This window comes from Urocitellus parryii, chromosome X (genome assembly GCF_045843805.1).
Source record: "Urocitellus parryii isolate mUroPar1 chromosome X, mUroPar1.hap1, whole genome shotgun sequence".
Classification (NCBI taxonomy): Eukaryota; Metazoa; Chordata; class Mammalia; order Rodentia; family Sciuridae; genus Urocitellus; species Urocitellus parryii.
In genome coordinates, this window is record NC_135547.1 from 121013390 (window position 1) to 121040575 (window position 27186).

Here is a 27186-nt window from a genome sequence, read left to right on the forward strand (position 1 = left end):
CGAAATTATTCCAGGTCATCGAAAGGTATTCCATATTATCTGAAAACTCTCATCTTCCATATACTGGCACATGCAACAAATCCACTTTGGTTATCATAATAGTAAAAGGGCCTCCTGGGCTGGAGATGTAGAGCACCTGCCTATCATGCATGAAGCCCTGGACTCAATCCCCAGGTTGGGGGGTGGGGAGGGAGCTATGGACTTTCTATTACTGTAGATAGGAAATGTTACATTTTTTAAAAAAAATTTTTTTTAGTTGTTAATGGACCTTTACTTATTTATATGCAGTGCTGAGAATCGAACCCAGTGCCTCATGCATGCTAGGCAAGCACTTTACCATTGAGCCACCACTCCAACCCCAGGAAATATTACATTCTAAAGCTGGGATTTTTAAGAACAAGGAAATGATTCCATCAAATTAAGTGGCTAGTCTACTAAAAAGACATAGGTCTAAAGCACCTCAGTCAATGCAGCTATTCAGTAAAAAGCCTATGGGCTTCTGCCAACAATGTAGAGTTGGAGCTTTTAAGTCACAAATAGTAATCAGGTTATGCATATAATACCTTAATAATATATTAATCTCCAGATGGATTTTTATCAGGGTAATGAACCAGTCAGAAGTTATAAACTTCCTTTCTCTCCCTTACTGCTTGTTAACATTCAAGGGAAGCTGAATGTGGTGGCAGCACACACCTGTAAACACAGGGATTTGGGCAGTTGGGGCAAGAGGATTGCAAGTTCAAGGCCAGGCTCTGGCAACTTAGAATGTGTCTCAAGTTTTTTTTTAAAGGGCTGGAGATGTAGCTCAGTGGCAAAGCATCCCTAGGTTCAATCCTCAGAATGGAAGGAGAAAAAATTGTTTTTTTCATCTCAAGTCATCTTGAACTCAAGAAGGGATATAACTTAAATGGTATTCGCCTAGCATGCTTGAGGCCCTACCAGGGCTCAATCCCCAGCAAAACCCACCCGCACCCCCAATTGTATAAGCATGTCTGTAGTTAGAAAACTATTAAAAAATAAAGAAAATTTTAATCATTTTTAGATTAAAGCAGGCATTTACAGTGGAACAAGTCAGATTCTTTAAACTGAAATTATTCTCAACCACATACTACTTTTATTAACTACCAGATTACAGAAGTCAAAGAATGTCATGCAAAAATCTGATTCTTTAAAAAGTTTGGCTGTTTCAGTTTTTTGTTTTAGCTTTTCAGGATTTGGTGTATCTTTAAGTTCTTATCCCCAAATCTTAAATTTCTAAATGCTACATACCCTGAAATTCGAGATCCAAAGTATGTCAATTGAAAATAGTTCTAAAAAATTTATAGAAAGGCATGAGAGCATCTTTTCTTATTTATGATCTGAAATCTAGGGATAATGTGCCTGAAGCTTTTTATACATTAGGTTTTCTTCCCTGACCTCTCTTCTATGATTTCTATTCTAGAATTGTTTTGACACTAGGCATATTCTGTAGCAATGACTGATTTTCCCAAAAATGACAAAGATAAGCATTATACCTAAAGAACTTAAAAAAATATATATATACGTAGATAGAAAATTCCCAACTGAAGAGGTACTACAGATATGTGGTAGGAGGGGGGAAATGTACTTTATCCTTTACTACTTTAAAACTGACAAAATGAATTTTAAAGCAAAAAAAGCCATTCAGCTTTTGCATACAGAAAAATCCAATAGATTATTTTTAAAAGGCAAACAAAATGGCCATTAAATACAGAAGAAAAAATGTTTGCTTTAATCAATATGTACAGAAACAAATATTTAAAATTTACCAAATTGACAAAGATTAAAATAACTTAGTGTTGTGAGAGCAGCAGAGCCTATTATTGCTAGAGTAAATGTTTTGTAGTCTTTCTGGAAGGCAATTTGAAAATATAATACTTGTCTTCTTTGATGTAAGTTATCCTAAGAATATGATTAGAAATATGTGGGATTAATTAAAGAAATCCATCACAGGATTGTTTTCAGCACAGGATTCTTGAATGGTACAAAATTAAAAATCCACCAATAGGGATATGGGTACATAAACTGGTAGAGGCCCACTGTGCAGTGTATAAAATGACAAGTGGGCTTGATGAAATGAGACGTTTCTTGTGGAAAACATTCAACTAGAGCTATATATAATCTTTGAATAAAAAAAATATGTGTACCCAGTGGCTCAGGAGGCTGAGACAGGAGGATCTGAGAGCAAAGCCAGCCTTAGCGATTTAGTGAGTCCCTAAGCAACTTAGTAAGATGCCGTCTCATAAGAAAAGGGCTGGGGATGTGGCTTAGTGGTTAAATGCCCCTGGATTCAATCCCCAGTACCCCCCCAAAAAAATAATTATATGTGTGTATGCATGTGTGTGTGTGGTGTAGACACACCACACACACACATAAATAATTTAATAATCTCTCAGGGTAAGAGTTATAAGTAATTTTCATATTATTAGATTTTCTATACTAAACTCAGTTTGATTATCAAAGAGTTAAAATATTTTAAAATAGGATTCCAGGTTATATAGGCTTTTGTCAGACTCGGGAACCCATCTGAGCACACAGTCCTCTATCTAAGAATGTAGTAGCCATAATAAGTAAGATATGCAACCATTAAAGAATAAAATAGGTTTATTTGGATTTGGGACTCTGAATCGTTCTGTCTTTACTACCTGACCTCCTCCCGCCACAACTCCTGGATCTAGACGAGCTCTGGCTCTGGCTCTGGCTCTGGCTCTGGCTCTGGCTCTGGCTCTGGCTCTGGCTCTGGCTCTGGCTCTTACTCCGACTCCGGCTCCGGCTCCGGCTCCGGCTCCGGCTCTTACTCCCGCTCCTGCTCTGGCTCTGGCTCCTGCTCCTGCTCCTGCTTTTCCTGCTCCTGCTCCTTCTGCTCCTGCTCCGGCTCCGGCTTCTGTGGCTCCTTCGGCTTCTATGGCTCCGGCTCTGGCTGCCCCGGCCCCTGCTTCGGTCTCTTTTTCTTCCTCTGCTTCGTGAATTATGCCTCTCACGACTCTTTGTCATGTGTTTGTGAGATTTCTTTGCCCTGTGTGCACTTCTCCTCTTCCTCTCAGACTCCCCATTTCTCTTGTAGTTGTGGTCAGCACTAGGGCTTCTTCTCCTCCTCCTGCCATAGTATTCTTCGTGGTGGCCCATTCTCTCCCTCCTCTCTGAGTTCTTACCAAAGGAGGAGCCAGTCCGATCCGGAGACAGGTAGATGTCTCTATTAGCTTCCCAAAATTCATTGTTGGGATTTCTGAATACATGAAGAAAGTTGCAGTGTTTTCCTCTTGGACATTGTTGTATTTCAAACAAACCTGCAATGGCACAGTGAGAAAAACAGCAATTACTACTGTGTATTCTGAAGATGGCACTTCGTTCCAAAGGTACATTTCTGATGTTCGGATATGTTTGAATTACTTCCTATTATTTGGTAGCTAAGAGGCTTACATATATTGATTCTCAAAATTTCAAAAACATTCAAATGGTCTAACAACTGGAACTCTGAAAGGTATCAAATCAGAAGTTTTAATTAACCAGAATATTCTGTACACCTATTGTATCATCAGAGTGCAACTGAACAAGTGGTGACCACATTACCTTTTCTACAGTAATTAGATCCCTAATAACACGGAAGAGCCAGGCCTTGGGGTCCCTGTGGTGATGACCTCAAAAGCGCATGTCGATGGCAGGACAGAACCACTGGTCAAAAGAAAAGGCCTATCATAGGTAGATGAGCCTATATTTTCTTAACGCTTTAAAAGTAAGATTATAGCCAGGCATGGTGACAAACACCTCCAGCAGCTTGGAAGACTGAGGCAGGAGAATTGAAAGTTCAAGGACAGCCTGGGCAACTTAGCAAAACTATACCTCAAAAAAGTGTATGGGGGGTGCTGAGGATGTAGTCCAGTGAGACAATGGGAAAGCACCCTTGGGTTCAATCCCCAGTAACTAACACACACACACACAAACCAAAACAACCCATTAAATTCCTATTCCCCAAATAGATAAAATAGCTAGAAATGAAATACTCCTATACCATATACTATATACAAAAATGAACTCAATCTGGATCAGAGACTTAAATGTAAGAGACAAAACTATAACTCTGAAGAAAACACAACACTTGAGACCCTGGGCTAAGCAATGCAGTCCTAGATATGATACCAGAAATACCAGTCCCCCAAAAGGAAAGAAAGTTGGACTTCATTTAAATAAAATAATGCCAGGCATGGTGGCACACACCAATAATCCTAGCTACTCAGGAGGTTGACACAGGAGGATTGCAAGTTTGAAGCCAATCGATGCAACTTAGCAAAAGCCTGCCTCAAAATAAAAAATGAAAAGGGATAGAGAGATAGCTGAGTCAGGTACAGTGCCCCTGTGTTCAATCTCCAATACTGAAAAAAATAAAATAAAAATAAAAATCTTTTGTGCTTCAAAGAACACAAAAGTAAAAAGACAACCCACAGAATAGGGGAAAATATTTGCAGATCATATTTTTTTAGTATATATTTTTTTTAATTGTAGGTGGACAAATACCTTTATTTTATTTATTTATATGTGGTGCTGAGAATCAAACCCAGGGCCTCACACATGCTAGGCGAGCACTCTACCACTGAGCCACAACCCCAGCCCTGCAGATCATATTTATGATAAGGTACTTGCATATAGAATACATCAAGAACTCAGTAATAAAAGAAGAAACAACCTGATTAAAAATGGATCAAGGATCTAAACAGATATTTCTCCAAAGAAGATATAGAAATGGCCAATAATAAAGACACAAAAAGATGTTCAAGGTCATTAGCCACTAAGAAAAACAACAAAGCTGTTATTTTTAAAATGGGAGTGGGAGGAGGCTGGGGCTTATAGCTCAGTGGTACTCGCATATGTGAGGCACTGGGTTTGATCCTCAGCACCACGTAAAAATAAATAAATAAAGATATTGTGCCTGTCTACAGCTAAAAAAAAATAAACAAATAAATAAATATAAAAAATGGGATGGGGGTTTTGAGGGGATAGCTCAGTGGTGGAATACTTGCCTAATGCACAAGGTCCTGAGTTCAATCCACAATACCACAAAAATAATAATATAGTCTCTTGCTTTGGCAGAGTTAAAGCTATACTCAGAAGCACCTCATGAAATCACACTGGATTCACACAAACTAGGAAAAGAAACAATCATGGAGAAAACAATTCCATCACTTTCATTCCCAGAGCCTTTAAACTTGATATTTAATGGTTCTTCTGGTTTCCCTAAGCAAGGAATTCTAAAATCTCTCCCCTGCTTCATAAGTGGTTTTAAAATGACAGTATCCATTAAGATAAGATTGCTAAAGATTCAGACTTTATAAATTATATATATATTTTTTACTGAGATTTTAAGCAGGTGAAAGCATTGAGCCAAGAAACACAAGGGAAGGATAAGTACACTCCTGAGGCATCAGAACATCATCCGTTCTCACCTGGGAAATTTGCACACAGATTCAGCCAAGCCCATTTTTAGAAATCGGAAAATAACTAGCACTTCAATACGGCAGGCTCTGTCCTACACAGTGCTGAATCACTTCCTGGTTCGGTTGCCACTGCCCCATGAGTCAGTGTAACTGAACTCATCAAACGCACACTTAACTAATCCTATACCTCCCATTTGGTTTCTAATGCACAAGAGCATGATTTCCAAAGATGGGAAACATTATCTATAGGTAATGTTTATGGTAAAGGAGAAAGATGTTTTAGAGAAAAAAGATGGAAACAAACAGCTCAAGTGAAGAGAACCAATGAATAGAAAATACCTCTGAAACTGCCACAAGGACAACATGGCTGCCTGCAGACACTTCTTAGGCTTCCTGATTTGTCAGAAAAGAGTCTAGGGCTGAAGATTGGAAGACTGAAATTCTACCCAACTTCTGCCACCACATTGTGACCTCAGTCACCTCCTCCACCAAGTGACCCACAAGGTCTATTACAGATCAAAACTGCAGTGTTCTTTACATGATGTCCCTGTTCATCTGCATGAAACAAATGCAATGTCTCATCCTTTTAAAAGAACTTTTTTCCCCCTAAGAATATCCTTTTATATAGTGAGATAATTGTGGGGGAAATCATTATGTTGTTTCTTACCACAAATTGCCATTTTCCATCGGGTCACTGGGCAAAATTCACACTGAAGCTGCCGTCCTGCATACCAACGTCCATTAAACAGAGCAAGGGCTGCTTGGCATTCTTCTTCCCTTTGAATAAAAAAATCAAAGGATGTGCTTTATAATAACTCTAATAGGCACATTAACCCTATTATTAATTAACCCTTTTACTCAGGTATCATAGGACCACCAAGTTTGCTGTTTGTATACTACCTAGGGAGTCTTCATTAGAACATTCGGGCTCCTGCAGCTTGCAATTTATTCAGGAGCCTTTTTTACTAACCCTCTGAGAGGTTGTGATGCATGGAAATTGGCTTGAGTCAAAGCTTCTTAATCCAAAAGACTGGGCCATTAAAACTGCAGAAGTGCTTTCCATTGTTAGAGCCTGTGCTTTCTTAGCTAGGACTGCTGTGCTCCTTATTACAATGGCTAATTGAACCCATTAGGCATGGTGCGGCCTAGGGAAACAGCAAGACAAGCAGAAATGATAGAGTAACTATTCTCCTAGCTGGTCAAATGCACACTGAGATCATTTGGGACTTCGATCTCTGGCTTTTTACATTTATATTTTATATTCTCTATTCTAGTTATCCCTTTTCAGTTTGAACTTTAATTAAAGTTATATAAGTAATAATATAACCATATTGTAAAAGATTCAAAACTAACCTAATATTTAAAGAATGAAATACAAATGTATTATTTTCACATGTCTTCTATGTTTCTATGTCAGCTCTTAATATTAACATTTTGAAAAATACCATGTTTATGAAGGGTATATATCCAGTTTAAAAGTCCTAGATGTCAACAAAAACAAAAGATCATACCATGACAAAACATGGTATGGTCACAATACTTACGACTGGTACTGAACATACACATTGCCCCTCAGATGAGGTTCTAAGTTGCAGCTAACCTAAGGAACAATGAAAAATGCTATCATAAAAAATTTAAAGAAACCATTCAGTCATCAAATGCTTTTCCAGGCTAACATTCCCAAAAGTAATTACTAATCAAAGATTCCAAAACAGACACTAGCCCACTCTTGTGTCTATTTAAGGCATACTTCAGCACAGAGAAGCACTGCAGGCCCCAATTATCTAATCTCTTGTTGATCAGTTCTGCTTTTACCCATAAGTATGTTTCACACATGCATAAAAATACAGAGAATGTAAATCATCCCATAGACAACACTACCCAGGTTTAACACTAACATTTTTCATTCTTGACCAAGAATATTTAAATAGTAAAACATTGAAGGCCCAGTTGAAGTCCTGCCATCCTGATCTTTTCCCTTCTCCATCACACAGGTGGGCACTACCTAGAGGCTGGGGGTAGCCTATTTTACTAAACACAAACACTAATGCATGTATACATATATAGATTTACACAGACACATCGTACATACATACACACACACATTCACACATACATTGTATGTGTGCCAGAAAATACGTAACATGTATACAAATGGTTATTATTCAAAATTGTAATACACATATTTCTGCATATATATGCAAGGAAATATGCATATGTATTAATAAACAATGTATATCTTTGTTTTGTATGTTTTAAAACTTTCTAAAAATGGTATTTGTTCTACATTCTTTTTTCAAGATATAATAGTGTAAACTTAATGACTCATCTGATACATCAAATTAGCAAATTTATATATCTGCTCCTATAAAGATGGCTACTGAGGTGCTTCCAATTTTCCATCCACAAATAGCACTGTGGTCAGCATTCTTCAACACACTTCTGTGGGTGTAAGGACCTCTCTAGTGTGCACAACCAGAAGGAACATGCCAATGTGTAGTTTAGGTGTGCCTTCCACTTCACAAACTATTGACAAACTGCTCTCTGAAGAAGTTTAACTAATATATACATCCTTATCTACTCTTGGGATCAATAGAATTTATAATCTTTTGGCCAATAGGTGTGAATAATATCTGACTTTTATATGCATTATTCTTATTACTAGGAATTACTAGGAATACTTGATCATTTAGGCTGAATACTTGATCATTTGTCTTCAAAAATGACAAGTTTATTTTTTAATATGGTATATAAGAAGGTCCTCAAATATACTGACTGGTGTTTAGTTTTTCTCTTCCAAATTAATCTATAATTTTACAAATTTGTTCCAGAGCATTTTTATTAGAGCATCCCAAAATAGGCAGGATCCATACTCAATGACAGTTTGCAACACCATCCTTAAAAGGAAGAATGAAAGTCCTGAGGAGTGTCAGCTGTGCCAGAGACCTTTAAGATTATTTAATCCAATGGTTCCCAAGGACCTGCTATTAATTTTCTCTAACAAATTTGATATTCTAAAATTTCTCCCTGTAAAAATTTACTAAGTAGCTTTCCTTTTGTAACTGCCAATGTGATTAGCATGAGCTTGGTCATCCTAATGTCATGGTCAGTGGATGCAGCCTATCACAGGTAATGGTATGATTTCCATTAACCAGTCTGAAGTTTTAAAAGCAGCTCTACCACTACCATATCACAGAAACAGTATGATCCAAGAATCGCATGAGGGACACCACTGATGTAAGTGAAAAAGCACTTAAAGATAAAGTGACAAGTCTGAGAGCACAGGCCTGGTCAAACCACACTGCTTCCACAGCTGGTGCTTCCTTCAAGGTGGTATCTTGTAGGTGTGACCATGCACTTCCACTTACAGGTTATTGCTTGTGCTGAGCAGCACCAAGACAGGAAGGCATACTCCACAGAAACAAAAGGTTAAGTGGGAAAGAAATCTTAAAAGAATTTTGAAAGATCTTCACATCAGTTAATAGAAGCATGACCTTGAATTTCATGAATATATCTGTTTCTCAGCTGTTCCAACTCTTTACTATCATTTCCAATTGCAGACAAATATCAGATTTATTTATTTATTTTTTTTCCCCCCAAGCTAAGGGACATTTTCCTTGCCCTAACAAAACAAAGTCATTCAGGTTCAAATCTGATCAAATAAACAGGTTAGGAGGCTTCATTGTTAGGATTCAACTAATGGGTCCCAGGAGCAGCAGGGATCACATCTGACCTTCAAGGTTTTAAAATAATTATGTGTCATCTGAATGCCTCTTTCTCATCTAGTATACGTCATCACAAACCATGGTTTTGGCGATGCTATGTTCAGTACTGAAAGTAGCCAATGAATAAAAATAATATTAAAAAAGAAAAGAAAAGAAATCAAAAGATCTATGTTTCTTGTGTAGTTCCAGAACCAAGAACGAGCATCTTGGGCAGAAGATGCAAGCAGGCACCATTAACACAGTGCACCAACAGGCTCAGGGAGTGAAGCTGAGTCCTGCTGCATCACCACAGCTCTAGGTGAAGTGCCTACAGAGGAAGGAAGGGATACACTGCCCATCAAAGGCAGTGTTTAAGTGAAAGCTTGGGCAGCTATGTGCAAGGACCTGATACAGAGAGTTCCAACAGGAAAAGAATTCAAACAGCACAAAGGTACTGAATAAACAAAAAATCCTCACCAACCCAGACCCCACTAGTCCAGAAATTTCACATTACTACACACTTATGATTTCATGTGGTATCTATATGGCATGATTCCTTTTTTTATGGCATCTATATGGCACCAGAGTGGAGGTGGAAAAGGAGAAGTGATGAAGTAAGTGACATTTACTGAGGGCCTAATCCTGGGTCAGGCATGTATTGGCACACGGCTCCACCCAGGTAAACAGCCTGGGCCCCAGCTCTCTCATGCACTGAGTACTTCAGAGGGAGGCACAACAGTCCTCTCCACACACACTCACCTTGAACTGAATCACTTTCCCCACATTCTTGAACTCAGGTAGCACATCATCATAGAAGTCTAGGAACTGTTGGTAGGTTTCCTCTTCGCTATACTCCAGGCTTGCGTCAGGGTCATAGTCATCTCTCCTGCACTGGTCCATTCCAAATGTAGTAAACATACTTTTAATAAGAAGGGTGGGACTTGATGCAGGAAAGTTATGCTTACGTGAGCACCTGCATATGAAAAAAAAAAAAACCCAATTCACTAGTCCAATAGTTAAAAATCATTTGTAAAAAACTTAAGAGATAAAGACTCAAGTAACTTAGCTGTTTTGACTTGCCTGGAAGATAAATCCTACTCAGATGTCAAGTTTCAGCATGTGAGAAAACTGTTATAAGATTGACCAATATATTGGCTTCTCATTAAAATGTCAGATTGGGCCGGGTGCAGTGGTGTACACCTGTAATCCACACACCTGTAATCCCAGCAACTTGGAAGGCTGAGGCAGGAGGATCGCAAGTTCGAGGCCAGCCTCGGAAACTTAGCGAGACCCTGTCTCAAAATAAGAATAAAAAAGGGATGGGGGCGTAGGTCAGTGGTACAGCACCCCTGCATCAATTCCCAGTAACACACACACACACACACACACACACACACACACACACACACACAGAATCAGACTGTAAACGATTTTCAACTTCATATGCCATGAAATTCAGTAATTTTTTTTTTTTTTTTTTAATGCTGGGGATGTGTCTCATTGGTAGAATGCTTGCCTAGCACGCATGAGGCCCTGGGTTTGATGCTCAGTACCCCACCACCAACACCAAAAGAAAGTAAATAGAAAGCTTTTTATATGTTGAACCATAGAGAAAAAGAAAGCCCCACTGGTATGACAGAGTATAGTGACAGGCACGAGATGCCACACGTGGGACTCTTGGGAAGATAGTAAAAATTGACAATAGAATCTTGGTACTACATGATCTTCAGTTAATTTACATGCATAGAGAATAGGGCAATCTAAGAATTTTCAATGAGTAGAAAATTTTAATCTCATCTATGTATAGCACTTTATAGTTTTCATGCCATTTTTACATTTTTCCCTCTGATTCTTAAAACCTTCAGGACAACTGGTACTAGTACTATTCCCACTTTGGAAAGAAAGAAACTGAAACCTAGAGAAGCCCATCTGCCCAGGTCATATGGTTGGAAGAGACAGATCTGGGAGATCTGAGTTAACCTACAATCTGGTACCTATTCATTATAGAGTACAATAAATATAATTTTTATTTAATGAAGGCTAATCACTATGAAGAATTTTCTTTTCACAGTTTAAACTGGAACAAGGAAAAGCTGATGAGACTCCATGTGAACAATTCTTCTTAAAATCCTTTATATGAATTTAATTTTTTATTTGTTTCCTTTTTCTAAAGTGGGAAAGAAATATATAATTCAAAGTTCTAAATAAACAAAATTTCTTTGTTAGGCTTCTAGTTAAAAATCAATAAGACAGGAGTGGGGTTGTGCCTCGGTGGTAGAGCACTCGCCTAGCACATGTGGGTACTGGGTTTGATCCTCAGCACCACATAAAAATACATAAATAAAATAAAGGTATTGTGGGGCTGGGGCTCAGCAGTAGAGCGCTCACCTAGCATGTTCGAGGCCCTGGGTTTGATCCTCAGCACCACATAAAAATAAATAAATAAATAAATAAATAAAAGGCATTGTATCCAACTACAATTGAAAAATAAAAATATTTTTTAAAAAATAAATAAAGGTATTGTATTCATCTACAACTAAAAAAAATTTTTTAAACAGTAAGACAAAAAGTTAAAGAATAAGGCAAGTATTGAGGAAAATCCTTGACCCTGAAGTGACTGTTACTCATGCTCGCTTTCCACAGCTGTAATATCCATCTATACACTTGTGAGAATGCACAACACACACCATGCCCAACTCAGAAATGTTCCACCAATGCTCATTAATGTGAAATTTTCTATATTCCAAATGACCTTCTTGATTATTCAATTAGAGACCTTGTAATTAGATCCATATTCCCAAGTACTGCTACTGACAGCACTAAGAGCAAGGATTCAACCTGGCCAGCAATGTTTGTGGTGAATTAAATTTTATAAGTGTGAAGCACATATAGAGGGAATTAGACAAGGAAATAACTTAACGAGGTTAAAATTCTGCTAACGGGGTTGTTAGATCTGAATAAAACTGGCCTTAGTTCCCAGGGTGTCAAATGAACATTCATCAGTTTTAGAACAGAGCCAAAGTCCCTGTCTAGGGAAAATCCCAGCTTGGCCTGGAGACAGTCATTATAATCTGAGGGTATTCAAAAGGCAGCCCTAGACCACCCACAGAAAGGTCAGCTAAAAAAGCTAATATGTAGGAAGGAGTTTAATGCTGTAGTACCAAGGCTGTGTGGTTCTCAGAATTACTTGGAAGAGAGATTTCTCCAGTCTGCCCCAGAGCTCAAGGGGTAGAGAACCCATATTTTCGAAATACCACCTCAGCAGGTCCTGATGATTAGCCAGATTTGGCATGCTATTTACCCATGATACTGATACCTGAATCAAGTCAAACTGCCACAAAAACACAGAGTTGAACATTATTTAGCCCAAGGATGCCAATAAATTGTGTGGGTATCTAATGGACCCCTCAGGAACAACTAACTGACTATTCTTCTTTTTCCTTATCTCAAGGGAGCATTTCTGGTGCTCACAACCTTTGTCTTTCATAGAATCACTATGCTGCATGTGAAAGGTGGGCTGTAATCATTTAGCAAAGGTCACTGTAAGAAACATTCTCATGAAAACTACACATCAACTGTTATAAAACTTCTATCAGGGCTGGGTATATAGCTCAGTTGGTAGAGTACTTACCTCACATGCACAAGGCCCCAGCACCACCAAAAAAATAAACAAATTAATTAATTAATTAATTAAATAAAATAAAAATAAAAAATCTGGGGCTGGGTTTGTGGCTCAGCGGTAGAGCGCTCGCCTAGCACGGGCAGGACTGGGGTTCGATCCTCAGCACCACATAAAAAAATAAATAAAGGCATTGTGTTAAAAAAAAAATCAAAGTTACTGTCCATCTTCATATCTAATGCCTTTATCCAAGATTCCATGGGAGACACATTTAGATTCAGGTACCAAGGGTTGGGGTTGTGGCTCTGTGATAGAGCACTTACCTTACATATGTGGGGCACGGGGTTCGATCCTGAGCACCACATCAATAAATAAAATAAAGGTATCATGTCAATATACAACTAAAAATTAAAAAAATAAAAAAAGAATCGGGTGCCAAGAAAATTTTCTTTCCAAAGATACCATTCATTCTTCTTTTTTAGTAAGAAACATACAGCTTAGTATCTGCATGGGATGCATTAAAATCCAGAGTCAGAAGCATCATACATTCACAATAACTCACTTTCCCCTCCTTCCCTTGCTTTCAATTTCCTTTATTTAATTTAACTTAATGTAGTTGATCATGAGCCTTCTTTAAATCACTTCTGGAAGTAGGTGGGGTGTAAATAATTCCTCAGTGATTATGTTGTTTTAAGAAGAAAACAATAAAATTCCTTTCAAAGGAGTTGTCATTTGAAAAAAAACGTCAGTTCTAGAAATGTTCTAATTGGATTCCGTACTAATTACAAAAACAACCAAAGAAATGTTTAGGTTAAGGAAGTGTTTCTGTGACAATCTGACAAATCTTAAAGAAAAGAACAGCTATATCAACTGAAGCAAATCACCAAGGCTCTCTGTAAAAGGGGACAATGTACTGTCTGAAGCGATGGGGCTAGGTTTCCTAACTGCTAATTTTACAGAATTTTATGTCACAATTCATCATTTAAACAATGCAAATACCTGAATCACTCTCATATTTTGATAATTATAGTAGTGCAATTTCATAGCCTATGAAAACAGAAAGAAGTGGTCACAAACTGCTAGGTGCAGTGGTGCACACCTGTAATACAAGCAACTCTGGAGGCAGGAGGATTTAAAGTTTGAGGCCAGCCTCAGCAATTCAAAATAAAATATTAAAATAAATATCAAAATTAAAAGGGCTGGGCTGGGGTTGTAGCTCAGTGGTGGAGTGCTTGCCTCGCATGCATGAGGCGCTGGGTTCGATCCTCAGCACCACATAAAAATAAATAAATAGAAGATTTTTAAAAAAAATATCACCATTAAAAAAAATTTTTTTAAATGGCCAGGGATGTAGCTCAGTGGTAAAATATCCCAGGTTCGATCTTTACTAACACAAGAAAGGAAAAAGAAAATTGGTCACAAACTAATGTGACTACAGTCCATATTTCCTTGAAATGACTCTCAGATGGGATCAGAGTCTAATAGGCCACTCCCCTTTCCTCAAAGAAGTGGGTGTCAACCATTTAAGACATTGCCCCTTCTCTCACTTAGGTCCAACAGAAGAAAAATCCAGATTCAGGCTTCCTTAAGTCTCAAATTTCAAACAAGTGTTAAAGATATATAACAAGGGCTGGGATTGTGGCTCAGTGGTAGAGCACTGGCCTAGCATGTGCAAGGAGCTGGGTTCAATCCTCAGCACCACATAAAAATAAATAAATAAGGGGCTGGAGTAGTGGCTCAGTGGTAGCCTGGCGTATGTAAGGCCCCGGGTTCAATCCTCAGCATCACATAGAAATAAACAAATAAAGTAAAAATAAATAAATAAATAAAAGTATTGTGTCCAACTACAACTAAAAAAATATATATATATTTTTAAAATATATATATAACAAGGGATCCTGGGGCTGGAAAAGACCACTTGGTTCAACTACCCACATATATGTGAATTCAAATTGACTCAGTTGTCTCAACAAAGGTATTTTGCTGTATGTTTTTCTTTGGTAGGAATTGTTGTATATTAATTATTACTGTTTCTTTTTTAAATTTTTAATTGTAGATGGACACAATACCTTTATTTTACTTAGTTTTATGTGGTGCTAAGGATTGAACCCAGTGCCTCACATGTGCTAGGCAAGCGCTCTACCACTGGCCACATCCCCAGCCCTATTACTGTTTCTTGATAAGATTAAATGTACATATGGGAAATGCTTCTAAAGATACCAAAGGGAACAAAGTCTCCTTAGTCCCTAGTTCCTCAAGAGGAGGTTTTCTACTAGATATCAGATCCTGTAAGTCCTTTTATAGGTATTCTGGGCATCTACAATCCCAGCCATAAAATGTAAAGGGAGTTACATATTGGACATCAATCCCAGGGCACATTAGAAACACATGAGGACATTTCAAAACTAAGGCCATTTGAGTCTCTAAGATTCTGAATTATTCAATTTGAGGTGGGAGACATAAGTTTTGAAAGCTTCCTAGATGATTCTAATATGCATCCAGGGTTGGAGAACCATTAATCTTAAAAAATGAAAAATGGTGTGAAGGCTTAAATTAAAACAAAAAGAAAGAAAGAAAGAAGAAAGAAAGAAAGAAAGACAAACAAAGCTAGAGAAAGTTCATATTTTCAAAGAAGCAGGAGGGTGGGGGGCTCAGGCCATGGACAATTTTATGAGTCAAAAAAGAAAACCTGAGACAACATATAGATATTTATTAAATACATATGAATTTCCCTACTCATCCCTTTTTAGGGATTAATAAGACATTAAGACATTAGATCTTCTCTTCCACAGGATGAATATACAGAAATAATTAGATTTTGCTTCAGATGGACTCATTCACCCTTAGAAATTTGGAGTTGTTCATTCATAAATAAGCCAAATTACAAAAATCACCATTACCTGGCATAAGCTAGTTGTTTAAATGTTTGCTAAATGACTGAAAAGATCAACATTAGGTTTCCACATGAATGAATGTCTTGTTTCAAAATCATTATCCCAAGAGGCAAGGATCAAGAATGTATCAGTGAATGATGGCAACCGTAGCAATAATGAAAACACCAGAGAACACCCAGTGCTCTCTGTGGTTCCTTGCGCTTGCCAGGCATTCACTCCTTCACTCCTTCCGGCCTCACAGCCCCCTCAGAAGGATGATACTGTGTTTCTACCCCATTTCACACATGAGGGGAATTAAATCACAGATTGTTTAATTAACGTTTCTGAAGAGAAGGCTACTGAAGCCAGTTTTTGAACCCAGGAGTCTGTTTCTGAGTCCCTTTACTCATGTCAAGTTTTAAAAGCCTATTTTGGGCACAGTGTTTACCATTCAAAAGATAAAGGCCAGCTGCTCCAATCATTTCCCTGTCCAAGTTGTTCACTGTGGACTCACATGAGCACAGGAGGAAACCAAGAACAAAAGGTTAAAGAGAGAATACAAAGGACACACCCTGCTCAGCCCACCTAGGGAAGAGGGTGGGTACAGAGGATGACCAGCTTGGGAGACAGAGTCAGTAAAAAAGCAGCAGAGGCCTGATGATTTCAAATTGAGCCTCTCCCCAAAGGAGTACTCAAAAACCTCCCATTTTGAATCACTTCATTCTGACATGATAAAGCAAAATATGTTACCTATCTCCAAATCTGCAAGCTCCTGTTTTACTGTAGAATGGACAATTGGCACGATCTTTCTCCATTATTCTTAAATCTGCTGGTGGTTCTGGGTTCTGCCAGGTGGTACCATTTTCCAGCTGTTGAAAATAACCATAACTTTACTTGTGGTATAAAAACCCATGAAAGACTCAATGTTTCCAAAAATATTCAAATGCTTCCATCAAAAATTAAAATGTTTTCAGTTAAAATCATTCATATTTAAGTTATAAATTTCTCTGCTGCCCAGTCACTTTGCTTGATCAGGTATCACTACTGCTACCAGGTTTCCTTTCTGTTTATCTATTCTGAAGAGGACCCAAAGACTTACGGAGCCAACATGAGAAAAGTAAAAGTTACTCTCAATCGAGGTAAACTGACCATTTGAGGCTAACAGTATGTGATGTTGCTTATACACACTTAAGGACTCAAAATAAGTACAGTTCATAGGGTGATTCAATACCACTTGTTTTTGTTCATTAATAAACTTATTGTCATATACACTAAAATGCCACAAAAGTGATTCCAGTTATCCAGGTGTGATCTAAGTAGCCTACCACCAATCTAACATTATTGAAATTATTGTTTCTAATGAAATATAAACTGATCTCAAATTCTTAATGAAAGGTTATGAAAATACCTCATTTTCAGCCTGATCCAGCATCTTCTGCACAGCTTCCTATAAATGGTGCAAACATAGGACTAATGAAAACCTGGAAGTCAGGTAAGTCACATCTGGTTTCTCTGGTTAAGAATCTAATGTGTAACAATTAAAACACACACACATACACATACACACACATACACATACACACACACCTACCTACATACATGTGGTTTTAGGTTTTGATTTTCTTTCTAAGCACAAATCTTCTGAAAAGCTTTCAAAGGACATATAGCTTAGAATTTTTATTCAAATAGAAAACTGACTAGATCAGATTGAAAAAGGTTTAAAATATAATAGTTTCAGTAACAGTATTATTTAGTATATTTGAGTATCTATATCACCTTCTAGTTTTTAAGATAATTTATTAATGAATATTATAAAATACAATACTAGGTAAAACATTATAAATATTTAACAGAAGCTAAACTATGACCAGTAATAATTAGGATTTATGAGAAATTTCAAACTTTTCAATAAGGCAAAGGGAGTCTTGCAATATGCTAGTAAATTTCTACCTAATTGATATTTGAAGAAGTTTTAAATTATGTTCTACAGACTTTTCTTTACTAGCTCCTTAAAGCAATACATAAGACTTAAGTATCTAGCTGCTTACTTGATACCTACCTGGTCATGGAAGAGTCCTTGGTAACTTAAAAGGCTCACAACAGAGGTCTACCCACCCCTCCTGCTAGGGATTAAACCCAGAGCCATATGCTACATGCTAGACCCCAAACAGAACTGGTTGTCCTCCCCCACCCGCCTACCTAAATATCCCTCTCACTAACTGGTGCTGCCATTTGCCCATCTGTTCAAACAAAAAAACTAAAACTAGGACTTGAAAACTAAACAAAAACTAAAAATAGGACGTGAATTCCCCTCACTTTTCTTCTCTTTCTCTCCCATTCAATCTGCCAGCTAGAGTTCTGTTAACTCTGCCTCGCAGCACTCCAAATCTGTGAACTTATCTTTTTAAAGCACTACCCTCATCCAAACCACTGTTGTCTCCCATCTGGAATGGCAGCCTTGAAACTGGTTACACTGTTTCCTTCTCGCTTCCTTGGTCACGGTTCACCATCCCCCATTCTTTGTATGAAAAGTTAGAATGATCTATTGAAGATAATATTACAAATGGGATGAAGTCACTTCTGGCTTAAAAAAAATCCTTTTAATGTCTTTCCATTGATTATATTAACATAAAATCCAAACTCCTTCAAATCCAAAAGGCCTTGCATAATCAGACTTCGTACCCTCCTGACTTCTTAGGATACCCTGACTCACTTTTCTTTAGTCTCTATGTTTTGAGTACCCTGCCCTTCTTTTCACTTCCAAGCCTCTTCTCCCCAAGATCTCTGCACTCAGGTGTCAATTCAAACATTACCTCTTCAGAGACTTCCTTAACCTGGCAATCTAAATAAGTACTCCCCTGTCCCCATCACTCTATCACATGACTCTCTGCTTTCTTCCTTTATAGCATTTAACATTATCTTATTGTATTTTAAGTTATGTGTTTTGCTTACTTATCATCTGACTCCCCATCTAGAAAAGTACCTCAATGAGAACAGACTGTGTGCTTTTTCACTGCTCTATTTCTGTCCACCAGAGAAGTGTCATATACACAACAGAAATGCATACAACAGAAACATACATTGCATGTTCTCCCCTCATGCTAGGGATCATGCCCACTACTTTACTGCTGAGCTCCATTTTTAAGCTATATCCACAGCCCATATTCCTTCATATATGCTCAGAATTTATTTTATTTGACCCACTTCTCTTTAATATTTAACCAGACTTCCTTTGAAACAAAAGCATAAAAGCATTAGTTTTTATTTGATCCCTAAAAGAATATTCTACCATTAAGACAGAAATTGATTTCTCTCTATAAAATATGATAAGCTCCAAATAATTTCTGCACCTCCCTAAAAACCTACTATGTTATGTTGCTTCATCTCAAAAGCAGTGTTCAAATAAGGGTATCAAAAATTTGCACTGAAACTAATGCCTGAGACTCAAAAAATATAGGCATTGGAAGCTGCTTCTACCCCAACATGATTAGGATGTAAACATATGTATTTTCCCCATTATAAGTTTATTACCCAATTTGACTCTATTCAAATTTAGCAATATTCCAAAAAAGATACATCCTGATGAATCAGTCAAGGAAAGATGAGCTGTGTTATCTTTGAAATAAATACACTGTTAAGGAATAACAGCATAACAAACCAAGTCAATCTTTAAAAAAGAATCCTGGAAAATATAGATAATACATACATACATACATATTATCATTTTTTTAAAATGACAACTGTGTGTTAGCTACAATTATCTTTAAAGCCCAAGTTAGAAAGTCATGATTTAATAACAGTTAAAAAAAAAAGTTTAAATAATGCCTCATTATTTGAGCTTCTGATTTCTTTAAGTCAAATAATTCTTGTTGATGTGTCATAAACTGTCCAATTTCTTAAGAACTAAATAAATGTGGAAACAATATAAATATTCTCTAAAGAAGTCAACACATATACAATAAAACCTCAAAAAACATGACTTGCTATAGAGTGGTACACAGAACAAAGCATGAGCCAGCTGACTGTTTTATAGAAATGTTTTACTAGAACACCTTAACCATTTGTTTACATATAACCTGTGGCTGTTTTCAGAGTACACTGGCAGAGCTGGTTCCATATAGACCACAAAGCCTAAAATACCAGTATCTGGTCCTTTAAGGAAAAAATTTGCTAATCGCTGGTATAAAGGGCAAACTGGGTAAAAGCTAAAGAAAACCGGGGCTGGGGATGTGGCTCAAGCGGTAGCGCGCTCGCCTGGCATGCGTGCGGCCCGGGTTCGATCCTCAGCACCACAAACAAAGATGTTGTGTCCGCCAAGAACTAAAAATAAATAAATATTAAAAAAAAAAAAAAAAAAAAAAAAGAGTCTCCTCTACAAACTTCAAAAAAAAAAAAAAAGAAAACCTTAATTTAAGGAATCTGTCACTGAATGACCCAAAGAAGAACATCACAAAGAAATTAGTGTGTTTCTAGACGAAAAGTCTGACTCTTTCCAAACAAATGAAACAAGAAACAAGAAAAAAATCCAAACCCTGACATGCCCACAGCTTTTTCTTCAAACCCATCACCCAGCACATGTGCACACTAAGAAGATACGCAGCGCCTATCCTCCTGTGACAGGAATCACCTCTCTTTCTCTCTTCTCCTGCAGCTTCTGCTCCTCCTCTTCTCTCTCTTTTCTCTGCTGTTCTTCCCATTCTTCCTTTAACTTTCTCTTTAAAGGAAAAAAAAAAACAGAAGAGAAGGAAAGGTCATTTCTTTTCAGACTTACTTTTAAAAAAACATTTAACATAGAGAGCAAATAAATGAAAAGAAAAACTAAAAATATTGGTAAAAAGGACCATATATATATTTGGTACTAGGGATTGAATCCAGGGATACTTTATCACCAAGTATATCCCCAGCCTTTTTAAATTTTTTTATTTTGAGACAGGATCTCACTAGATTGCAGAGGCTGGCCTCGAACTTGCAATTCTCCTGCCCCAGCCTGCCAAGTTGCTGGGATTATAGGTATGCACCACCATAGCCGGCAAGATATGCAACTCTTTTTTTTTTTTAATATATATTTTTTAGTTGTTGATGGACCTTTATTATATTTATATATGGTGCTGAGAATTGAACCCAGTGCCTCACAGATGCTAGGCAAGCACTCTACCACTGAGCTACAACCCCAGCCCAGATATGCAACTCTTAGTGAGAGATATTTTGGTTAACTATTTAGTTAATTGGTTATTTGATTAATACTGTACCTCTTGTTCTTCCTGCCGTTTTCTGGCTGCCTCTTCCTTTTCCTTCTTCATTCTGAATTCTTCTTGTGCCTTCTGCTCCCTTAGCAACCATTCCTCATGTAATTTTTGCCTATTAATTAATGATGTAATCAAATAAATGGGAATTAATCTACACACACACACAAGATAGCAAAAAGAAACAAAAAAGACATGTTTGAAGAATGATTAAAATATCATGAAATGTATTTTCTATAAAGCAGTTAAATGGGGTAAGAGAACAAAAAGATATCTTAAAAAATTTGGACAAGAACTAAGTATCAGGAGTTGGGGCTGTGGCTCAGTGGTAGAGCATTTGCCTAGCATGTGTGAGGCACTGGGTTCGATCCTCAACACCACATAAAAATAAACAAAAGCATTCTGTCCATTTACAATTACAAAAAAAAAAAAAAAAGAAGAAAGAAAAAAAAGGACTAATTATCAGCAAGTATCTTAGACAGTAATAAGCTTCAATCACTCATTCTGTTTCATAAGTGTGTGTGACTATGACATCTTTTATGTAAAAAAAAAAAAAAAAAAAAGACTATGACTTCCCCTTTAGGCTAATCACACTAATGTTTAGGTGCAAACAAGTGGGTAATAAGTTTTGAAGCAACATTTAGCTTTTCACATTATGAAAGCACTATACTTCCCATTCTAAGCATTTAAAAATAATGGCAACTCTATGACTGTAGCACTATGAAAACACTATACTTCCCATTCTAAGCATTTAAAAATAATGGCAACTCTATGACTGTAGCACTATGAAAACCTGGTTTGCCATGAACCTTGGACTACTACTCCACACAGTTAAGAGATTCTTGTGGTTTGCCTTGAAACATCTAAACTGCTGAAAAAAAGAAAAAAAAATTACACTATGAGCATGTCTTTGAAATAAAGAAAGCTTTTGGTTTTAAAATGAAAAGAAGTTTAAAAAAATGGTGTCTAGTTAATTTTTTTTTAAATGACTAATTATAAGAATTGATGTTATCTTAAAGTGGCAAGAGTCTCAGATATATGATCTTACAAGTTTCTAACTTAAAAGGGGGTTATATTTACAAAGTTTATTTGCAAATCAGGTGTTTAGAACTTAGATTTCATTTTCCCACTGATTTTTGTAGACTAGAAATGGAACATGAGAAATTGTTCTATTATTACTACAGCAACTTTAGGTGCTATATATGATTTTATGTATAGCCTGGGGACCTAACCACAGTTTCAAATATTCTAGGAAAATATGTTCCATTTCTAACTGCAGATTCCAGGAACACATCTTTTAGCTATGGTAGAGGCTGTGAATTACATATTTTAATGTTCCTATGTGTGCTTTAGGGAAACATATAGATGTTTCAGTGTGCAGAACTCTGACTTACGAATCTTTTAAGAAACACATTAATTGTATATAACTGAACCAAATGGTATATAAATTTAGGACCACATTATTAAGATGTTAAAAATTTTAGTATTTAATAACTTGAATATACTATTCATCTGCTTTAAAATAGGACATAAATCCATATGGTACTTTCCTATCATTAATTTCCCTGTTTTTCAACATTAGTTAGAGTATGCATATTCATATAGGAATAAACAAAAGATCCAAGGACAACAAAGACACATGTATATAATTTAAAAGATGGATTTCAAGTGGGAAAACAAAAATTACTTCCCTATTTCATTCCATACATATTTTGACATTTTGATAATTCCATCTACTTCTGTACCTTGGTAGACAACAGGAATCAACTACAAGAAAACAAGCAACACTTCCACTGATCATGCTAAATAGCTAAAGAATGCCTATAAAGTTCATTCTCTTTTTTAAAAAATCATGCTTGCTTTTTATTGTGGTAAAAAGTACATACCATAAAATATACCATTTTAACCATTTTTAAGTGAACAGTTGAATAGCATTAAATACATTCATATTGGTGTGTACCACAAACTATTCACTGAAAAAAATACTAAAAGAAAAATAGAAGTTTTCATCATCACATGACAGAGGAGAGCTTTTAAAGTCAGGCAACAAGGGCAGATATTATAATGAAATTTGACAACATGAAAATTGAATCATAGCAAGTAATTACAAGGTAAGTTAGGACTGACAATGATGGAGAAAAATGTATATCACACATGACAGTTAAAGAATTAGTATCTTTAATCAAGTAATAACATTATTTATAAAATACATTTTTTAAAAAGTATCCCCAAAGAGAAAGCTGTAAGACTTAAGCAATCTAAGATGTATACAAAGGCCAGGTACAATGGCACATGTCTGTAATTCCAGCTACTTGGGAGGCTGAGGCAGGAAGATCTCAAGTTCAAGGACAGCCTGGTCAATTTGGTGAGAACTTGTCTCAAAAATAAAATAAAAAGGCCTGAGGATGGAGCTCAGTGGTAGAGTGCTTGCCTAGAATGCACAAGGTCCTGTGTTCAATCCCCAGTGCTGATCAAAAAAAATTAAACACCCATAAATATATTCAATTTTACTAATTCAGAAATGTACCTTTGAAACAATGAAATATAACTTTTTACTACAGCATTTAAAAAAACTGGTAGTGTGACTGAAAATATAGGGATATAGTCACCTTGATTCACTGCTGAAAGTGATACAAATTGCAAACCAGTATACCCTTTCAACTCTGCTTATCCTTTGATCACAATTTCATGTTACATGAACTTATCCTTTTGATCACAATTTCATTTCATGGTATTTCCCTAAAGAAATAATAGGACAATTACCAAGGATACATAAGCATCAAAGCTTATTGCAACTTTTTATATAATAGTAAAATCCATTATAACCTGAAAGTCCACCAATAGAGAACTATATATTATGAATAAAGAATAAATTATGCTACATCCATACAATGGATACTGTATTGACATCAAAATGGTTGAATTAGATCCCTGTATCAACATGAAATATATGTATTATGTGTCTAATTAGATCCCTGTATCAACATGAAATATATGTATTATGTGTCTAACAAGAAAGCAATTTATAGAAAAATATGCATAAATATCATGCCATTTGAGAATTGTACAGGATATTTATATTTTCTTTCTTGGTAGTGGCTGTCTTTGGGTGTGCTGTTTATTAAAGACCTTTCACTTCCTATGCTTGTTAATTATATATTTTTTAACATTGATCAATTAGCAAACACAGTACAAAATATTTCCATTTTAAAAAAAGATATTATGTAATTTTAGCCCATCAGCTAGTTTTAAATAGTTTATACAGAGTATTTTATAAGACCCATTTTATACAAGATTTTATACAGAAAACAAACCCATACTAGCTACTAAAGACTTATAATACTCCTATAAAATAACAGAGTTCACTTTATTTCACTTAGTGCTGACCTCTCTTTTTCCAACAGCTTCTCTTCTTCTAGTTGTTGTTCTTCAATGAAAGCTTCCTCCTCTTCCTCCTCCTCCTCCTTCTGTGAGACTCCTGAGAAAATTCAAATGTTTATTAAACTTTTGAGTATTGCAAATCCTTGGTCAATAATTCAGGGAAAACATACATATAATCTTTATAAAATTTATGGTAAAAATTTTTTAAGCTTTTCTAATAATAAGGGCTTTAATTGCCTAAATTTGGTACAAAGTGACCATCAAAATAATAATAATAATGGTAGTGGAAAACACATCAAAATTTTAAAATTAATCAATGGTTCCCTAGTGATACTCAAAAAGGTGGTGGGATGTTAGAAGGAACATCCATCTTTACATAAGAATGGCAACTAAAAAATGTAGAAAGACTGAAGCAGAAAAAAATCATCACTTTTACAACTCCTACTTAACTCAGAAAAAGATGTTAAAAACATTGGATGAAAGTTTCTTGGAATGAGGATATTTACATCATCTCAAAAATGTCATCTCACAGATGAGGATTAATTGTAAAGGGGGAAATGTGCACTTACAGTAGCACAATCTGTTCACTCAGAGTGGAACAACCTGTCATTATAGCTCTTATGATGTATGCAATAAGAAGTTTATAATATGCATTCTGTAGCATTTTGGCATAAAGATGCTAATAATGAGAAAAATTTATTACCTGATGCTAATAACAAGAAAATGAACTAATCCAGAATGCAAAGCATTCCACAAGAAAACTGGCTTGAAATTTTCAAAACAGTCAATCCCCGTTTGAGAAAGTTTCAATAAGACCCATGCATACTATTGAATTACTCTTCATTTACATAGGTACAAGTTTGGCATTGTGGTTCTGCAGGAAAACATCCTTATTCTTAGAACAGGCAGGCTTAAGGATTTAGGGGTGAAGTGCTATGTAATGGGTTCAGAAAAAATGTTGTATGTATCTGTAAAAAAGAGAGAGAAAATAAGGCCAAATGTTAACAATTGACAAAACTAGCAGAAGGGTTCATAGGTATTTACTGTACTGTTTCTTCAACTTTCTGTGCATTGGAACCATTTTAAAATAAAGACATGGTAAAATAATTTTAAATATATCTTCTATTCAAAATTTAATTTTGAGAGGAAAAAAAAGTGAAATTGGGGTGGGGGGGATAAAGTTATCTTGAGGAAATGTAACAGAAAAACACAAACTTAAAGGAAAAAGATTTTGTCTGCCATATATTGAGTATAGGTCTAACCAAAGACTCACCCAGTCCAGGATCACTACAATAATTTATTATTCTTAAGTAAACTTTATTTCAGCACTTGTAATTAAAATAGGCAAAAAATTTAGGCTAAGTTCTAACATAATTATTAAGACAATTAAATTAAGATCTAATGCATGTAAAGGACCAGAAATATGACTGACTTGCATCGAGGTATGCCCACAGATTAGGCAGAGCCTGCATATAGTTGATAAAGTATCCGTTGAATGGCTTACTCAACTCCCCATCCCCTGCTGCCAAACAAGCTCACTCACTCCACAGAGGTGTCCATTAACAGTTCTGAGTGTAGCATTTTCAGTACATGTACAATCAAAATATATGAGAGGATACATATAAACACAATATATCTAATTGTATTATATATGTAACTGTATACCTAAAATCATGCTACAAACCAGACACTGTGGCCCGTGCCTATAATCGCAGTGACTCAAGCGGCTGATGCAGGAGGATCCCAAGTCCCAGGCCAGCCTCAGCAATTTAGTGAGACCCTCAGCAATTTAGTGAGACCCTCAGCAACTTAGCAAGACCCTATCTCAAAATAAAAAATAAAAAGGTCTGGGGTTGTAGCTCAGCGGTAAAGCACCCCTGGGTTCATTCAATCTCCAGCAGCACCACCACAATAATAATAATAATTTGAGTAAACAAAGGGTTTCTTATAAGTTTTGGGAAAAGGTTTCTTATAAGTTTGGGGAAAACTTGCAAAGTGTCTAATTAAAACTTTCAACTCATGCTGGGCTTACAAAGAAATATATTCGCCACCAAAAACTATTTACAAGAGCTTTGCTAGCTGCTGCAATTCATAATGCCTGCACCTGTACTGTTAGGTACTTAATAAATACAAAATCGGTTGATGATGATTAACTATGACTCTCCCCCTCTCGGACATTAACATTGTTTGTGAAATGGGTCTAACATAGCTTTACTTGGAAGACAGCAGTCACAGCAATTCTTCATCAGATGCAGTACTTGACTTCCGACACTGGGGCCCTAACTTGGGCGGGAATAGAGCGAGCAATTTCATACCCAGAAAAACCGGATAAGGAGCCTATTGATACCTGAGTCTCTCAATCGAGCGAGTTCCTGTCGACGCTTCTTCCTTTTCTCCTTCTTCAGGGCGGCCCTGTACTTTTTGTGACTGGAAGATCGAAAAATAAACACAACAATGTTAGCAGCCGCACCCGCAGCGCTGCCCGGGATCCTCTCTTCCAGGCGCCCACTTACAGGAGACCGCTCGGATGCTTGGGAGAGAAATCGCACTTCCAGTGTTTTTGAACATGTAACTACTATTACCTCATCCCTCCACACCCAAATAGCAGTTTTTCTCCAATTTGCTACTTGTTCCCCTCCTCGCTTCCCTAAGCCCACGGACGACGGTTTGACAGCCAGGGAAAGGGTTAGGGTCCAAACGAGCGCGGTGGGCCCAGCTCCCTTTTCCTTCCAGCCTGCTCAACCTCTATGACAGCTTTGGCCAGCTCCGTCCCTTTTTCTCTCCAGCCCATCTCCTCAAGCGGAGCTTACCTAGGTTTCTCGGGAACCATCGCCTCGGACGCTGCCATTTTACCGGCGCGCCCCACCCCCAAGATTTGACCGGAAGAGGAGGGATTAAGAATGGAGAAGGCGAGCGCAG

The 27186-nt window shown here is 36.8% G+C and overlaps 1 protein-coding gene across 1 annotated transcript; it reads right to left on the reverse strand.

Moving 5' to 3' along the window:
- Nucleotides 1–2521: 2521 nt before the first annotated feature.
- Zrsr2 (zinc finger CCCH-type, RNA binding motif and serine/arginine rich 2) lies at nucleotides 2522–27134 on the reverse strand. Its single transcript, XM_026396731.2, has 11 exons — nucleotides 27078–27134; nucleotides 26615–26694; nucleotides 24274–24364; nucleotides 20893–21001; nucleotides 20271–20357; nucleotides 17052–17090; nucleotides 16394–16512; nucleotides 9911–10124; nucleotides 6992–7047; nucleotides 6115–6224; nucleotides 2522–3305 (listed from the first exon to the last, which is right to left on the reverse strand). The coding sequence occupies exons 1-11, from the start codon at nucleotides 27113–27115 to the stop codon at nucleotides 2623–2625; spliced, it is 1626 nt and encodes a 541-aa protein (XP_026252516.2). The 5' UTR covers nucleotides 27116–27134; the 3' UTR covers nucleotides 2522–2622.
- Nucleotides 27135–27186: the final 52 nt, after the last annotated feature.

What these genes read in the sequence shown, in the direction of transcription:
- Zrsr2 (XM_026396731.2), bottom strand. Translation starts at nt 27,115, where the DNA reads ATGGCAGCGTCCGAGGCGATGGTTCCCGAGAAACCTAG. An exon ending in TGGATCAGGCTGAAAATGAG is followed by an intron (nt 16,513 to 17,051) that starts GTATTTTCATAA and finishes TATTTTCAACAG; the next exon opens with CTGGAAAATGGTACCACCTG. An exon ending in GGAAAGTGATTCAGTTCAAG is followed by an intron (nt 7,048 to 9,910) that starts GTGAGTGTGTGT and finishes ATTGTTCCTTAG; the next exon opens with GTTAGCTGCAACTTAGAACC.